Source organism: Prinia subflava, chromosome 7 (assembly GCF_021018805.1).
Source record: "Prinia subflava isolate CZ2003 ecotype Zambia chromosome 7, Cam_Psub_1.2, whole genome shotgun sequence".
NCBI lineage: Eukaryota > Metazoa > Chordata > Aves > Passeriformes > Cisticolidae > Prinia > Prinia subflava.
The window spans coordinates 24,310,835-24,329,209 of NC_086253.1; the positions used below are offsets into that span (position 1 = coordinate 24,310,835).

Consider the following 18,375-nt stretch of genomic DNA (forward strand, 5'->3'; position numbering starts at 1 on the left):
GAGGCCCAACCAGGAACACAGACTGGGGACACAGATCTGGGTGCAACAAGAGCAGCAGGGCAGAAGACCTGCCCTTAGTTTATTTTTCCATTTTATATCTGTGTCAAGGTGACCATGGATTGGAGAAGGGTATTGCCACCTCTCCTGTCACATTGGTCCAGGAGGCTGTCATTCAGCCTCCCCTTCTCTTGGAGAAAGTATTCATAACATTGCCAATATTTACAAAACATGGTCCTTTGTTTACAATTCACCAGCGTGAGAAACTGCACGTTTCTCCTTTAATATGAACGCTTAGCAAACCAGGAAAATTCATGGCAACATCTCACCCTTTTAAGTATATTAAAAAGAAAACAAAAAAAGAAAAATGAACAATTCTATGACAGGAAAAAAGAAAGAAAAAAAAACCTGTATAAAGTTCACCGACCTTCATTTAGGTGACGGTGTGAGGGCTACATGTTGGTCTGATTCTGCCTTTGCTACCCAGGATTTCACCCTGAACCCCTTGCAATAACCTGCTCAAAATATCTCGAGCATAGTCTAACATAATTCAACCAACACCCTCATATTTTTAAATTTTTATAAGATACAAGGGAATATACGGTGCAAAAGGCAGGAGCATTCCAAGAAAAATTTAACCACTCAATTGAAAATTCTGAACCCCAAAAGTTCTGTCCCAAAACCACAACCCCCAAACAACATGCCCTTTCCCCACAGAGGTCACAATGGCTACCATACATAAAACTGAGCCGTAGCAAACAATTCCTCTGAGTCCATGATTAACAGTCCGTTGGATCTCAGCATCACACTGCTTCAGTCAATCCTTGTCCAGCAGCTCCACAGGATCCAAAGTCTCTATGGAGGCCATATAGGAAAAGAGAAGATGCCAGTTCGTGTCCATGTCAATCAGATCTCGAAGAGGCTTCTGTGATGGGTGGCACTAGGGTGGCACAGGGTGCACAAGGTTTCAGGATCAAACAGGATCAGTCCAATGCACCTGAGGCAGCTCAGCAGACTTTCAGCGGCCACCTCCATGGCAAAGATCCCAGAACCTGAGGATAGAGAACTTAGAAAACACAAATTGAGCAATTGACTTTTTCTCAAAGAATGCATGCAACATAGGATGTGGACGTAGAAACCCACTGCAAGGTCTAAGGAAAACTGACCATAGCTATGTGGCAACATCAACACTTCCTACACTTGAGATGATGGCTGTACACCAGCCAGAGAATTTTGCTCTTGTTCTAGAGCTTGGGAAACTGTTTCGTCCCCCTGACGTCTTCGTCTTTTTCTTCGCCTCCGAGTTTTCGAGCTTGGCGTGGGCTCAGCATGACCCACTGCTTTGCAAGTTTCTGCAGTATGGTCTGAACCCACACCTTGTGCGCAGAAAAACAAGGGAGTCACTTTCTGTGCCTCCTTTTCCTGTTCTCCACTAGGCTGAATATCTGCCTGTGTCTCATGTCCATCATTCTGCCTCTTTTCTGCCGGCTGTGAAGCAGCCGTTGGGGTCATCACCATAGAATCACAGGTGTTTAGAACTGCACAGGTCTGGACCATCTCCAGGACAGTAGAAGTCTCTGGAATGGTTTCCAGGAGCCTCTGGCAAGCAGAATTAGCATGGCTTCTTGCTAATTGCTCCAAAATTATCATTGTCAAAGTTATATCCTTGACTCTCGTCTTTAAAAAATGCATCAGACGCGATATAAATTCATTAAAAGCTTCCTCTGGCTTCTGTGCTATGTCTAAGAAGTCTTCCTTTGGGGAGAAGGATAACTTGGTTTTTATCAATGCAGATATCCCTATGTATCTGCACGAATCTAAAACCCTGAAAGAAAGGCCAGCTTGCACATCAGGGCAAGCATATTGACTCCTCCCCATAAGTAGGTCAACTCCGACCCCAAACAAGGGATCGTCTCGAGGCAGGTGGCTATTTTCGACAGCCATTTGTCCAGCTAGGAATTTCCAATTTCTTTCAAAGGTAAAAACCTGTTGAGGTTCAAGCATCATTGTTGCAAGACCTCTTATTACATAAGGAAAGATCAGATTCTCAAATTCTGCACTGATCCATTGAATTGCCTCAGTGAAGCTTATATTATCTTCTGCCACGTCCCTTGATAAGGGAAGCGGGACTGCCCATGATGGGTCATCATGGCTATGATGCTGTGGACCCACGTCCACAGCTCCCTGAACTGGCTCGGGCAAAGCTGCATCTTCAGGCAGCAGCTCTCTTAGGTCAGCAGCCTGGTTCACCTGGGATGCCGGACTAAAAGCCTCATCCGATTTCACGACAGGGAAAGCGTGCACATCAGACAACGCTTTTGCCCCGTTATCATCTCCCACAGCCGACCCGGCCCCGTAGGGGGGGTGGGCGGGGGACAGTGACTCGCTCAGACTCCTCTCTGAGCGGGGGGGCGATTGTCGCGCTGGGCAGGGAGGCGTGGCCGATCGGCCACAGCTTTCAGCTCCTGTTCCATCAGCCGATGGGTCGGTGGCCGGGGCCAGAGCCGGCAGCAGCTCTGCGGCTCCAGCGCTCGGCCCCGTCCCCTCTGAACGGAGGGGGCATGCGGCGGGGCCGCGCGGCGGCGCGGGGGGGCTGTCCAGCGCGGGTGGCCCCGCAGCAGCGGGCAGCGTTGCGCCCAGCCCTCCCCCCGCGGCGCCGGACCGGCACCGGACGCGTGGGGCGGGGCGCGGCGCGGTGGGCGGCGGCGGCGACCCCGCGCACAGCATTTGGCGCGGCGGGGGGACGGGGCAAGGAGGGGCCGTCCCCGCCGGGCTCGCCTGCCGAATCCTGCGCGGAGCAGGTCGCGGCGGGGCGGGGCGGGCCGGGGAGGCGGCGGCAGGGGGCGGCGCCGGCAGCGCCGGGGGCGGCGTGCACGGCGGCCCCCCCGGCTCCCCGCAGGGGGCCCGAGGCGGCGCGGCTCCGCGCAGCAGCTGCAGGGCGGACCCCGCAGCGGTGGCGGGCAGCGGGGGGGTCGCCGTGGCACGGCGGCCCGGGGCGGCGCGGACGATCCCCCGGGCTCGGCGTGGGACCCGAGGCCGAGCGCTCCGCCCCCTCGGCACCCCAGCTCCCCGCCCGGCAAACCGCGCGGGGAGCGGACCGAAAAAAGCTTTCCCGCCCTTCCAAAAACCCCGCTGGGCGCGCCCAACCCCCGACACGGGGGTGGGGGTCTCCTGCATCGGCTCTAACCCTGCATCAGAGCAATCCTCGTCAGAAGCGACGGAGCTCACAGGGGAGCCAGTCCTGCTTCCTGTCGAAAGCCCAGAATCAACTTCAAAGTCCTCTCCAGCCTCTTTTAGAAGTGGGAAGACTGTTGTCCATGCCCGTAAAAGAGTGCCTGCCTTAGAGTTTCCGTCAAGGACGGCAGAGAAAAGGCTTTTTCCCAGGGTTCTCCATGGGCCAATATAAAGTGCCTTTTCAGCAGTATAAAAAATTCCAAGTTTCTTTCCCCAGCTAAATTGTTCTCTCACGTGTTTCCTGGTTAAGTCAGCGTCACAGGACAACAAAAAGGAGTGGAGCAGTTCCATCATCAATCGTTCCTCTGAGAACATCGTGGGTTTCTTCTTTTTGCAGCTGTAGAAGGCAGATTTTTTTTCTTTCTTCTTTTTTCTTTCCTCACTAGCTTGCAACTTGACCACGTATAGGCGCCAGTTATCACCGTGGAGGCCCAACCAGGAACACAGACTGGGGACACAGATCTGGGTGCAACAAGAGCAGCAGGGCAGAAGACCTGCCCTTAGTTTATTTTTCCAGTTTATATCTGTGTCAAGGTGACCATGGATTGGAGAAGGGTATTGCCACCTCTCCTGTCACATTGGTCCAGGAGGCTGTCATTCAGCCTCCCCTTCTCTTGGAGAAAGTATTCATAACATTGCCAATATTTACAAAACATGGTCCTGTGTTTACAATTCACCAGCGTGAGAAACTGCACGTTTCTCCTTTAATATGAACGCTTAGCAAACCAGGAAAATTCATGGCAACAGAGGATGAGCAGCTGCATAAAAGCTTTCAATTGCTGTCTGTCTGATGATTTTTCCACTCCATTTTTCTTCCAGAGACAGTGACCTAGTAATAATGAGTGAAGATAATAGGCATTATGGCAGGCAAAGCTGAAAATATACATCTTTGAGTTTTACTTTGGAAATAAAAGTAAATAAAATATTATTTTTTTTATATTTTCCCGCCTATTTGAATATCACAGGAAACAAGTCAGCTGTTCCTGAACCAGCTCCCAGAAACTGTCAGGTCCAGTGCTTCATCTCCTCTGCTGGGAGTTCCCATGGCAACATCTTCAGCTGAAGTAAAAGGAATTACAGATAAATATATTTTTTTCCCCTGACTCCCCCCTTCCCCTCCTCTCTGTGCCACTTCAGAAAAAAAGTGTTGCTCTCTAATCTTTGGGGCACTGAGAATTGCAATTGAGCCACCCAGCTACATTTGCTCTGTCTGTTGCACTTGAAACCTCTGTCCTAGTTCCCCTCTGTCTCTTGGGTGTCTGATTTATAATATCAAATAAGAAAAAAAAAAAAAAAAAAGAGAGAGATTTTCTCTTGTTTTTATTGGGGGGAAGATGCTAGCCCAGAGCTGACTCCAGTTGCAGTGCTTGAAAAACAGAGCATGTTCAATTGTTTTTTTCTTCTTTAATTTGACTGCAGTTTTCCAAGGAGTGTGGCTACAATCCTTAAAGACAAGACAACACACATGAACTGTGGCATCTAGAACCACGACTGCAGAATATTTGCAGATCCTCGGATTTGTGTCAGTCAACTATGCTCTGATGAGATTGGTGATGGCTTTGGCCACATTTGGCAACTGGTAAAAGCCTATAATTACAGCAATTATCTGTGAGAAAATAACCTAGACCTAGGTGAATTCTTTCGAAAATTTTGCAAAAATATCATTGAACTGTCACTCAAGAATGAACTTTTTTTTTTTTTTGCAGCATGCATGCCTACCGGAAAGAAAAGCACAGTGACAGGCACATAACACCCAGCTCTTGCTCAGGCTGTAGTTCCAGTGACAGCATAAATTCTGGGTGCTCTTGCACAAAAATGGAACAGGTTGCTCATGGTGGCCTTGCTGACAGCTGTGGTGAAATCAGTGAGTATTCTTTGCAAACACACTCTGCTTTGAAGAGAACATATATCCAGGAAGAACACAAACACGGCCCAGACACCATGAAGAGGGCCAAAGCTGCCTGTGTGCATGGTGTGAGAACAGAAAATTATCCTCTTTCTCTTGTTTTGGCTCAAGGTATGTTCAGTCCTGCAGTGGACTTAAGATTTCCATCTCTGTCCCTGGGCCAGGGCTTACTTTAAAGTGGCATTTGAAGATGTGAGGACAGATAGCCAAGACTTGGATTTGGAGATGCTTAAGACATGATCTGTCCTTCAGAGAGCTGGAATGTACCCCCAGGTTCCTGCAGTGTGGTCTGGGACAACACCAGGGACCATATTTTGCTGAATCTACTCTGTGCTAAGAATGAGGATGATTCAGGCTTATGTTTCTGAGAAGTTAATTAGATGGAAAGAGATGTTATGCAAGAAAGAGGCTGTAACTCTTACATCAGTTCCTGAGACCCCAAGTTTCATTTTGAAAATTATAGAAAAAATAGGAAAACACTATCATCTGTACTGTACCATCCTTCTCTGTAATGTTTCTCAGTGGTGACATTTCAGGTAGCTGTTTTCATCATCCCATTGGGTGCTCAGATGTAACTCTCACATCCCCTACAGATTGTGTGTAGTATAGGGATGTCAGCAACCACCTTTGCTGACCTCATCCTCAAGCGGACACGAATCCAAGCACATATATTGTTCTAAAATGCTGACCTACAAAGCAATTTAAGATGACAGAGCCTTGAAAAGATAAATGAAGAATTTTGTAATATGTATTAGAAATTACCTAAAAAGTATATAATCAGAGCGGTAGCATCTACAAGAGAGACTGTATTAATAGTTTTTGTAGAAAATTTTATACTTTGAACTTAAAAGTATACCTGAAATGAGACTGTAGGAAATGTATGAAATAAATTAATTTGTTGATTTTATTTTTTTAAGAACTCTTCCTGAAAATTTGATGAAGTCTGGGATTGCTTTTATCCCTAGAAAAAAGCTTCTGCCATAATTTGTTACTTCAATGGATACCCCACTCTAAACCTAGTAAGAACCTGGCCTGGAAGCAAGACTACAGCACATACCAGACTCCAGAGCCTTAAGCTGAATCCTGAGTAGAATTTCTCTGCTGCTGTTACAAGGAATGAAGAAAACTTTTTTGTAAAATAAATAAAAACCACTATTGATTTAAATTTGTTTCAGAAATTCTGAAATAAGCAAGAATATTTGAATTTTTTCTTGCAGCAGAAGCATTCAATAAATCAAATATGCATGTCCAGTCCATACCACAGCTTAGCTGTTTATGTTCTAACTACACAATTATGATCACTAATAGTCTTAAATTCAGAATGTTTCTTTCTTCAAAGATGAAGAATTCAATTTTTTCACATTCAAAGATGTGAAAAAACAGCTCTATATCCCGTTTTTTTCTTGGTTAAAAAACAAATAGAATGTGTCCCTGCCCTGATCCTGCTTTGAGCATCTTAAAAATCTCCTATGGACCCTTTTAGATTGGGGTGAGAAAAACTTTTCTTTCATGGGCCTTTGCAGGCACATTTCTTAGGTTTCATTGTTTCATTAGTTTGTTAAGTTTATGTCACCCTGTTACCAATATGCACACCTCCCAGAATGTTCTTCCTTCCCTTGGACCCCCTAGGTTATTTTTGCCTCAGTACCACACCCCTGTGATCCTGTTAGTCACCCTGGTTCCTGGCCACCCCTCTGCACCACGTTTCCCCATCCCTATTGGACCCTGACCTCAAGACCACCCATTTTCTGTGCTATATAACCCTAGATCTTTGGCCCCATTTTGGCTTTCATCCCTGGAACACATTCAAGGCCATGCCCACGATGACAATAATCAGCTCTGGGATTTCCAAACAGGTCCCAGTCTCCTCACCTTTACCATCAGCCCTTTATTAGCAGAGTGCTCTGGGCCCCGAGGTGCAGGTCGCTCTCTGGGACACCCTAGAGCACAATGCAACAATCTCCCTTGTTTCTTTCATTCCATTGAGTTGCTGACCAAAGTAATTGTGCCCTCAAAATCCAGTTGTTTTTGTATTACTGTTCAGGCTTTGTCTTTTGACCTAATTATCAAGTAAAAAATTGGTATAATCTCTCATGGCAAATCTCTCATGCTTTTTAATTATGAAGAAGCCTGTCACCTAACCAACAGTTTCACAGGTGAAGGGTCTCCTCTGATCCTCTACTGACTCAACCTTCTGTCTGTTTGTTTTAGTTAAGAGGGCTCTTGTAATTACAGCGCATGGAGGTTTTCCCCTTCCCTTGACAAATGTTGTAGAACAAAGACCTGCTTTGGTAAGAAGATAAAAAAAAAAAAAAAAAAATATAAAACAGATGCTAGCAGTGCAATAAAGATCTCATGTACTTTAGACCACTATTAATAATGAAGTATGTCTGTATGATAGGAACACCTCACCATCCTATGTCAAACATTCTGCTTGTCTCATAGTGCAAATAATTGAAATTTTGTTTTCCTCATATAGTTCACTTGAAGTTCTTATATTATTAATGTATGAGTACTAACTGGAATGAATAAAATGCTTTCACACAATAATAAAACTAATGAATTGTGCAGTAAGGTTTAGGTACAAGAGCTTAGGTATGCTAAAAGTTACCACGTGTCAGCTGTTTCCTGAGAAGTGTGTAAAAATACACAATTAACAGCCTATACAAATTTAACCCTTTTTTACAGATTCCAACAGAATAGATTAATTGAACTTTTTTCCAGTGGAAACTGTTTGATAGACTTTTTTCTTTCCTTTTTTCCTTTCTTTCTTTAAAAAATATGTTTTCAACTTCTTTTTTGAAGGAGCTCTAAAATTAATCTAAAATTTCTTTGAATATTATCCTGAATTTCCATAGATAACATTTTAATAGGAATTTTTTTCTTACTAGCATGAGTAAATACAGCATTTCCAGAACAAGTATATTGCTCTTTCTAACACCCGGCCCCTGCTTCTACATGTAACATGCTGCATTCCTGTTTTCATTGGTTTATTTAAAGAGTAACACCTTAAACATTTTCTGTTTTCACTAAAGGCAACCTGGCATTTTCACTCATATGGTTACCTCCGTTTTTTAAGATCTCTCTGTATATAACCTGCAATGTATTTAGTGGCATGAAGTATTGAGGTTTAACTTTCTATAACATGTCACAGGGAATTTAGATGTGTCATGGGTTAACACTGGCCAGATGTTAATGCACTCATGAATATATGTTTTTTCTTGAACAACTACTGTGGGATGTGATCAGGAACAGAGCAGAGCAGGCTTAAATCTTGAAAACAAAAAAAAAACACTAAAACTTTATTACATTACATAAGAACAGAGTTAGAAAAAACTCTTAAACACACACAGAGACAGAAATAAAAACTTCTCAGAACATTTCTTCTCTTCTCCTAGTTTTTACCCCCTACACATTACTCTTCACAGACTAAACTTTTGGGTTTTAGATCAAACAATCACCACTCAAAAAAAACTAATCTTTAATTCAGCAAGGGAGAGAGGAGTCTCTCTCACTCTACAGACTGTTCTTCAGAAAACACGGGTCTACCCCTTATGTGTTCTCATGTCACCCGCGGCACCGCCCGGAGAAGTCTGCCAGGGTGACACTCTCTTTTTCTTATGTTTAGCGCTCTCACTGCTGTCTATAGTCTAAAGCTGCATACAAGGCTCTTTTAAGGATACTTGCATGCCGAGCTCTTCTCTTTTTTACTCAGGGGCTGAGGTTCTGAGAGCAGGTCTCCCCTGAGGGCAGAGGGCGCCACTTCACCCTCCCCCTCTCTTCTCTGCTCGCTCTACTCTTTAAGTGCCAGTCACTGTAGCAAAAGCAGGGGCAGCTGTATCTACCCAAAATGCAGTTTATGTTCAAAAGAGACTTAAGTTCAGTCCATGGCTAACATTATGCAAGAAAAGTCCAGCTCAAAAGCTACTCTTCTTCAATCTCTGCCCATCTGGGTTTTTTTTTAATCTCCTTTTGTCATCTCGGTCCCAGGCCGCTTCCCTCTCTCTTCCGAAACCACTAGTCATGAGAATCAATGTCTAAGAAAAGTTTCTTTCTGCCAAGCAAAGGTTAACAGTTTCTAGCTCTGGGCAGGGCTGCAAACTCAGGCACTCCCAGGCTGGGCAACCCCCACGTGGCTGGGCATCTTCTCCCGGGGGGGGGGAGGTGAGCACACACAGAAGGCACTTCTACAGTTTTCCACCCCTCCATCCTGAATGGGGCAGCTCAGTTCTAGTCCTGTCTACTCTCTTCTCCCCCTGGGGCTCCAGCTTACTTTAGTTCCACCGCGTGGTTGTCTTGAGCCCGGCCACGTGGCTTCCCCCTCCCCCACTCAGCCCAAAGCTGAGCAGGGGAGAGGAGATGTTTCTACTGCTGAAACTAGAACTCAAAAGAGGCTGAACCCACCTGGAGTCTTGCTTTTAACTCTTTGTGTCCTCAGAGGTGTGTCTAAACCTCCGAGTGACCAATCCAGGTGCCAGCAGAAAAGCTGATCACTGATTGGCTTGCCCACATCCCCCTGGAAAAATTCACTTCCCCCCGCAACCACGACAGATGGTAAATGAATCCAAAAGCTTATGAACTTAGTTTATCCATCCCATACTAAATAGAAACATTCCTTTCAAACCTTAATTGCTTGTGCTTTAAATTAATTAAATTAATTAAAAAAAAAGAAAGTGATTAACACAAGACACTTTATGTAACTGCAGAAAATGTGGACATACAGTGGGCATAAAAGGAACATCTCACTCACAGATCAAGAACAATATTTCCTTATTGCATTTTTGCTAGTGATGCAAAATTATGCCTAGGGTATCTTCTACTTGTAGACTTATAATGCTTCATGGCGTTTTCAGCTTTACTGGAACAGCTTAATATTTTATGCAGCTGAATCTTGTGTACTGCTACTTTTATTCATCCTCTCTGAAATTATTAAAGGTTTTATCATTATTACATACCTCTGGGTTTGCTCCAAGGTCTATCCTTACCAAGTGAAATATTCTCTGTCACAAATATATTTTTTCATGCTGTAAATTGATTCTTTGAGCATGAAAAATCATATGGCTGAAACAAACTAAGCAGATTCTTGAATACCTTTAAAACCAAAAGTAAAACTGTAATAATCTGTGTGTGGTTTGTGCCATACAAAATAGATCAAAATTCATTTCACAGCGAGAATGTTATAAAACTGATATATAAAGAGATGATAATAAGGCCATGTTACTGTTAGTGCCCAATTAATTTATTCTACTCATGGATTTTAGGCTAGTTTAATCCTGCTCCTGGCACTAGGTTTGGGTTTTGGTGAGCAAGGGGTGTGTTTCTTCAGCTATCATCCTGCCTTTATTTCCCCCATACACCTAGAATAACAAGTGTTGTTTTCTTGGCCTGTAGTCAAAGGGTGTCATCAGGATGCTGATAAAACACTGTACTTTGTTATCTCACTATTTTTCCATAACTTGCAAGTAAACACTGCTTTTCAGGGTCAGAGAAACATATTTGTTCCTAGGGGCTTGATTCATGAAGGTGGTTCACACTATTTACATGGCTTTCCCATAGATACCCATGCAGTGTTGAACAGACTTTTTTCAAGCTCTCAAAAATGTTAAGATCCATGTATCTTTTTGAATAGGTACTTATATGGTGTTGCATCAGTATTAACATTTTTTTTTCCCAGACAAAAAATTGCATGTAAGTATGCCTAAATTCTTAATTCTTTAAAGCCAGGGGTGGTCTACTTTATTTGTAGCATGAAGAAGTTTTCATGTTAGAAATCACTAATTGTAAATGTAGACTTAAAAGTATATTTGCAAAGTATTGCAAGCCTACAGTCTTACGTCAAGGGATATAAAGACAAAAATAGAATTAAGGCCTTTTTAGTCTCACATTTATCATGAATTATTCATATTCTATTTCTTTTCTTGTCATTCTAGAGTAAAATAATTTTCAAAAAGCACTAAGAAACATTTTTAAGATGTCCAAGTCTCTTCGCACAAAGGGAATGGTGAAATGTCCTGAAGTGATATTATAAAGTATAATTAAGCATTTACTTATTAGGATGAAATCTGAAAACTATGGCTTTAGAGAAAAAAAGGAAAGCAGCACATACACTATGTGACCCTTGTTCTCCTCATTGATAGGCAAAATAAAATTCTAAATCTTGTGGCTAAAATGCTATTTGTTTCCTAAAATCAACTCTATGAAAAAGAGTGTGCCTCTGCTACCAATCCATGTCTCAGCACATCTCTGGTAGCATAGCAGTTTGGACCCCAGGATTATTTGGAAAAAGGTATTTTCAAAAGTTGTTAAAAAGACCTGTTGAACAGTTGTTGCTGGGATTGGTTTGAGTCTACCATGTGCAGAGCCAAAAAGGTAAGATATGAGGAGAAAAAAAAAAAGTGCTGTGTTACAAAAAACATTTAAAAGTCAGCATCAGTGAGGATATATCTTCGGTACTCACAGCCCATGGGTAAACAAAGGACTAACATCTACCAGAAAGCTGAAGAGATAGTGGCAATATTCTTCCTGGAATCTATTTAATAGAATGTTTTTTATTAAAGAGAGATGGGAAAAATAGCATAGAAAATACAAAGCCTTTCAAGAACATCATTAAAGAGTATTCAAGTTATAGAGCTAAAATTTTAAGGATGATATGTACTTGCCTGTTGCAGGTGCAAGTCCCTCAACACTAAAGATAATTAATGATATGAGTTAACAGGAGAAAGCGTCCCCGGAAGAATCAGAGATTTTGGTAGTGAAGTGAAAATTACTTAATTCTTGACTCACAGGAGACAGTGGGTTATGTCAAACGATGTTGATTCATTGTCTCTAATACCAGTTAGTATTTTTTTTAATGGCAAACTTATCAAAGACACGAAATGAATTGCTTCCTTAATGTAGTAATATCTTTCATTAACAATAAACAGCTGATATTACTGGAAGCAGAAGCAATCATTTTTAACAAATGAAAGTATTCCACAATACTGTGGAATTTAGCTGTATAATTTAACTTAGGTAAATTATTAACACTAACAAATTGTTATAAATAGGCCATGTGAGAATGAGTTACAGATTTCAAAGATGGATTTATTCAGACCTGAACATAAGTGCCGAAATTAAGATCAATCTTGAACTGTAGGAAAATAAGTAGTGCAGCCCTGAACAAGTGCTTAATTTGGGATTTAGCTAAGTTTAATTAAAAAGGGATTTGAAAACTTGCTGTTTTCTTATACAAATACTGGAGATGGTATGGAGAGAAATTATTCAGGCTATGAAGGTCCCATTTCTAATGTTGTAACTAATTGTGCTTAATAAGTCTCTTGTCTGAATTCCTTCCTTTCTGTGACATTCATATACCACTAGTAACGCACTGCAATGATATTAAAACTGTTCAAAACCAATATTGCTGTCTGTTGGTGGAAACAGATGAATCCCAGTAAAGATGCCCATTAGCTGGAGTATGATCTGGGTATTCTGAAATCTCTCAGCTTGTAAAGAAGTTGGGACCCCTACCCTCTCCACAAAAGGTCCAGTTGAACCATAAAAGGTGTCAGTATTTATTAAAACTTCATCCACAGCTTTGGTAAAAAATTTTTATGCTGGAGCCTGTTTCCAGAACCAGAGGCCTGTATCAGATGTTCCTTAGTGTAGTAAGCATACAGATATAAAGATATACAGCCCCACGTCTGTACATGCACATATGTGGGCTCTGCAGTAGAGGTGAAGTCCATTGAAATAAATGCTACTGAATGCATGTGTAGCCAAGTAGTCTTTAGCAAATCAGCCTTCTAATTTGTCCTGACCACCTTTTAAACATGTCCTATTTTACTTTTTGTGGCAATTAACATTTCCTCACCTTTACTCATCATTATTATCTTTTGCTGACTTCTTATTTCAGCTTTAGAAAGACAGTTTCCTAAGACATGCTAATTGATCTTTCCATCCTCAAAGAGGTAATATTGGCAGTAATTTATATTTCTAAGAGCTTTGTAGGAATGCATTTCTACACCTGAGCAGGTGTTTCCATATAAGGGAAAGAGTTTCAGCTTACCTTGGAACATGTAAGGAAGTTAAACTAGAATGTTCTATAGCCTTCGCATTGTAACTGGCTCAGTGCCAGCACAGAGGCACTGACTGGGCTTTGAAAGTGCATCTCAAAGGCTGTTGCCAATTTCATTGGGAAAGGTGCCCAGTAGCCCACCTAGGTCATTCAGTATTTAAGAAAGAGCACAAAAGAACTTATAAGCTTTTTTGGACTGCCTTAGCCAGTGTAAGTGTGTTTTCTACACTGTGGTTAGCTTATATTTCTTTGTTCCATGATGTTCATTATTTTTGGCATTATTAAAACCTTTATTTTACAAAGCATGTCCAGAGAAATTGTCTCACTATTATTATGCCATTCTGAGGCGTGCTGGACACTCTCAAAGACCTGATAAATCTTCACGTGGCTTATTTCAGTTCTGGTCATTTGGCAAAGATTTTATCAGAGCTTTTCTTTTTCTGCATAAGATGGTGTCTTCCATATGTGTATATGCACAAAATTTGCTTCTAATGTCCCAGAATTCAGCTTAGTACTCTATTATGAAAGAAAGATGGTTAGGTTCTTTTTTTTCTACACAGCCAAGATATGTATTACACACTCACAGGGAACAAAAGGCCCTGTATCATTGCAAAGCAACTCTTAATAGTAGTTCACAACTGAAAATGATCTACCTGAGGTTTTAACACAGGTCTCAATTTTCTGCTTCAACCAGTTTGTATTCTACCATTCAGCCAGTTTGTGCTTATGTGTCTGCAGAAGCACTTGAAATTGTGTGGAGCCCAAAATATTTAAAACTGTGGAAACTGAATGAGCAGTTCAAAGGAAATATTTTCACTCAGCTTTTGATATAAATGCATACTGTACAAGAGTGGTACCCAACAAATAAATTCAGTGTTCATTCAGATGTAGATATGGTTTTTAAGTGTCATTTCAAGAAAGACTATGTCGAAATAAACCAGGTTGGAGTGACAAAAGCTTGACTAAATGCTTTTGAGAGCATAGGTAGGGAAAAAGTATCCACGGCTTCTTGGCCAAATACAGGCAAAACTAATTTCCTGCATGTATTCCTCTATATGTTTTGGCATGCAAAATTCAAAATGTGGTAATAAGGGTTATTTTCTGCTGGAAAAGCATTGCTATGAAAATGAAGTCCTTGCCAGCTTTAATACCAGTCTTTCAAAAGCCTGAGATACCTGATGACTTCAAATCCCTCTAAAAATGCACAAAGCTGATGAAGTTTATTGTAGATTTGGTTATTAACATGTTAATATTTCAGGTGCTTTTATAGTTTGTAAAATTTAGTCCCAACCATTATGCAAAAAATACATTCCAAAGATTTCGTGCTTATGTCTCCTGTGTATTGCTCAGTTTGTTGGAAAACTATCAGTGAAGTGAAAAAATGCACACAACTTTTTCTGCATAGCACAATAACAATTAGAAAAATGAGCTGATTTTCTAATTTAGAGGTAAGAGCTATTCTAATCAGAAGGTGATGAGAGAAACACAAATATTCCCAGAAGACAATAACTGTTTAATGAAAAGCCAGCCAACCCAGTCCTGTGAAATTCTGCATATTCCAGCTTGGTCTGGCATTATTCAGCTCCTGCTTTGTCTCTGAGAAGGAGAGTTTTGCAGATTAAAACCATAGCCTCCAGTCTACTGGGACCAATCAGCTAATTTATATTTAAAATGTTGCAAGAAATTGAATTAAATACCCAGTATCCTAGCAAGCACATTTAATACTGTCAAAGAGCTATTTTTAGCTCTTGAGGCATGTAATTACTAGCTCTGGTCCATAAGAGAATTTCATCCTGAGAGATTTTCATTATATTTCAGAAGGATCCTCTCTGCTAGTGGAAGGAGATACATCCTAAACAACGTTCAGCTTCTTGCCAGTGGGATACTGAGGTTTCCAGAGAGTGGAAATTCATACCATTTATACCAGAATAATGTTATATTACTCTTGCATCTACTTGTTATTTCTGATTTCCTAATAGTGAGAGAAATAAATAGCTCATAGGAAGTTCTGCCATGAATAAGACTCAATAAACTCCATCCAGCTCTGTCAGTCATTCTACTCTTCACAGTATCAGTGTTTGGCTTATTAATGAAATGGATTTCTGTTTAAGAATGGCTGCTTCCCCATCAAGTTATGAAAATATTCTAAAAGCAGTACTATAGACTCTTTTTCACAGACAACTATAGCTATTATTTATTTTTTCAACATGAGGGTGAGGAAAGGAGAGGGTTTTATATTGTTATTGTGAAGTGCTTTCCATATTTTAAAAGCTTGGTCTGATTTTAACATAAATAATTTTCCTCTGTTGATTTTTTTTTTCCAATTGGGCAACTCATGGATAGCACAACTCTCCAGGTTCAAAATTTACAGCTGACACCTGCTTTAATTTTCTTCCTGCTTCCCCAATCAAAAGTACCATGACAAATGAGGTTGATGAAAATAATTATGAGCATTTTTAAATAAAAAATTCCTCTGTTAAATGAAAGTTATTTAATACTTTGTGCTTAATTATCTGTCTATGGCAATTAAGCTAATATTCTGAGCACATATTTTAAGCCATGATTTGTGTAATGAAAAGGAAATATAGAAATAATATTTTTTCTTCTACCAATAATCATTTTTTCCTCTCATGTAAAATCAATTTACTTTCCCCCAATAGTACCACAATGTATTTTGCCTTCAATGCCTACACATCTAAATTGTTTGCCTCATTTAGCACTAAAAAGACAGGAAAGCTCAGAAAAAAAAGGAGAAAATAAGAAGTCCAGTATGATACAGCTGAGCACTTGCGATCAAATGATTTCAGGTAATATAGATCCAATTTGGTGTCAATATAGAGGACATTGTAATCCAAAGCATAATAAATTTGCATTATCTACACACTTCTGAATGAACACTCTTATCATGTTACTGATTCTAGTAGTGATAATTTTGCATTAGAGGAATTGCTTTCCACTACACCTTCAGGCAATATTTGTCCTCAGCTGTATACAAACACAGAGTTTTGAAGAACTGCTAGGACAGCCATCCTGCTGAGCATCTCCAGTTATCAGAAGGGCAAAATTGTCTGGGTTAAGATAAACCATGATGATAATACTCTTTCACCTGTTTAGTAGCAAAGCATGAAGAGTAATGTTAAATAGTCTGGCCAGCAGGACCAGGGAGGTCATTCTTCCCCTGTACCTGGCACTGGTGAGGCCATACCTTGAGTACTGCATCCAGCTCTGGCCCCTCAGTTCAGGAAGGACGTTCAGGTGCTTGAGCGCGTCCAGAGGAGGCAACGAGGCTGGAGAGGGGCTTGGAACACAAACCCTGTGAGGAACGGCTGAGGGAGCTGGGGTTGTTCAGTCTGGAGAAAAGAAGACTTAGAGGTGACCTTACCACTCTCTACAATGCCCTGAAAGGTGGTTGCAGTCAGGTGGGGGTTGGTCTCTTTCTCCAGGAAACAACTGACAGAACAAGAGGACACAGTCTCAAGCTGCACCAAGGGAAATATAGGTTGGATATTTGGAAAACGTGTTTTTACAGAAAGAGTGATAAAGTCTGCCCAGGGAGGTGGTAGAGTCACCATCCCTGGATGCGTTTAAAAAAAGGTTGGATGTGGCACTTGGTGCCATGGTTTAGTTGAGGTATTAGGGCATGGCTTGGACTCGATGATCTTGAAGGTTCCAACCTATTGATTCTGTGATTCTTAGAAATATATTTAAAGTCTAATTCATTTAGTGTCTCTAAAATTCATGCTGAGAAAGTATTTTAAACCAGAGGCATTACAAGCAGAGAGCAAAAGATGACAAAATGCCTGACAATACTCTGAGAGTATTGCATGAGATCAGTGGAATTAAGGACCTACAGTCACCAGCTGGTAACAGGCACAGCTCTTCTCTTCATGTGTATCATGAAGAGAATAAAAGCAGAGGACATGCTGCTGATGTTAACAAAAGAAGATGACGTATACTTCCATTAAAAAATATCTTCAAGGTTATAGATCATTAAATTACCCTATTCTACCTCCTTTCTTTTCAAAAGTAATGAATGCTAGTCAGTTATGTGTGTCTGGGAATTATCAGTTTGTTTTTATATGGCAGCGACAGCCTCGCTGGCAAGAAAATCCATCAATGCAAATAGATATGATTAGGTTGGTTTTTTTCCAGTTGTAGTGAGTTTAGTGCTGGCCAAATGCCAATGCACCCACTATAGTTATTTACTCACTTCCTGCTGTGAGACATGGATTAGGAGGAGGGCAAAACAGGCTCAAAACTTTAAAGGGTATAAAGAAAACTTTACTAACAGAATTAAAAGAAAAGCAGTGAGAAAATCAGAATAAGCCTTCAGAACACCCTCTTTTCTTTCCCACTGACAACATAGAGAGAAAACCTAGGACTTTCCGTCAGTTTACCAACTCTAAAATAGTCTTTCTTCAGTTCTCCTAGGGAGAGCAGTCTCTCTTGCTATGCCATAGAGACTTCTCTACAAGAAATGCTTCTCTTGTGGTTTTTAATTTCCATGAATAGCAGCCACCCAGAAATCTGCAATAGTGAACTCCCTTCAGTTGCTTGCAGCCTTCCCACAGCTGCATTCATGGGCCATGTCAACTAATTGGGGTGCTATTTTAAGGATGAGCTGTTCTAGCATAAAAAACAAAATTTCTTTTCATCTATCTCTGGGAACAGAGGTTTTTTTCTGTCTCTGGAGCAAAGTTTCTCATCTCTCTCTCTGTTCAAACTTTTCATTGGATTACAGGTACTGCAATATCTGCTTATTTCAACATTGGTGCTTCTGCTCATGGCTGTGTGCTCACGGCTGCTCTACATCCCCTCAATAAATTCCATTTATTGGAATGTAATAATTCCAATAAAGTCCATGAATTACAGGGAAAAAACCAAGTCGGATACATATATCAACTATATCTTCCTCATAGCCTTAGAAAAGAATTTCAGCCCAAAACTAAGGCATCTCCTCAACCTAGAGGAGATTCCCATCTAGAATTCAGCTCCTTCTTTATTACCTCAGTGTCCTGTACTGTTTTCTCTACATGGCTTCATTCTTTTCTTTTCGATTTGGGAGAGAATTGGCGTTCACAGGTTCATCTGTTCTCCAGCTTTATCAATTGAAACAGGTTTTATAGAGGATTGCAGTGCTTAAAGGTTGATCTTGTCCAGGTTCTGCAACTGAGGAATTGCT

General features: G+C 41.2%; 1 protein-coding gene across 1 annotated transcript; it reads right to left on the reverse strand.

Moving 5' to 3' along the window:
* Positions 1-246: 246 nt before the first annotated feature.
* LOC134552832 (uncharacterized) lies at positions 247-3,754 on the reverse strand. Its single transcript, XM_063401869.1, has 2 exons — positions 1,164-3,754; positions 247-1,063 (listed from the first exon to the last, which is right to left on the reverse strand). Exon 1 carries the CDS (start codon positions 3,544-3,546, stop codon positions 1,192-1,194), a length of 2,355 nt encoding a protein of 784 aa, XP_063257939.1. The 5' UTR covers positions 3,547-3,754; the 3' UTR covers positions 247-1,063; positions 1,164-1,191.
* Positions 3,755-18,375: the final 14,621 nt, after the last annotated feature.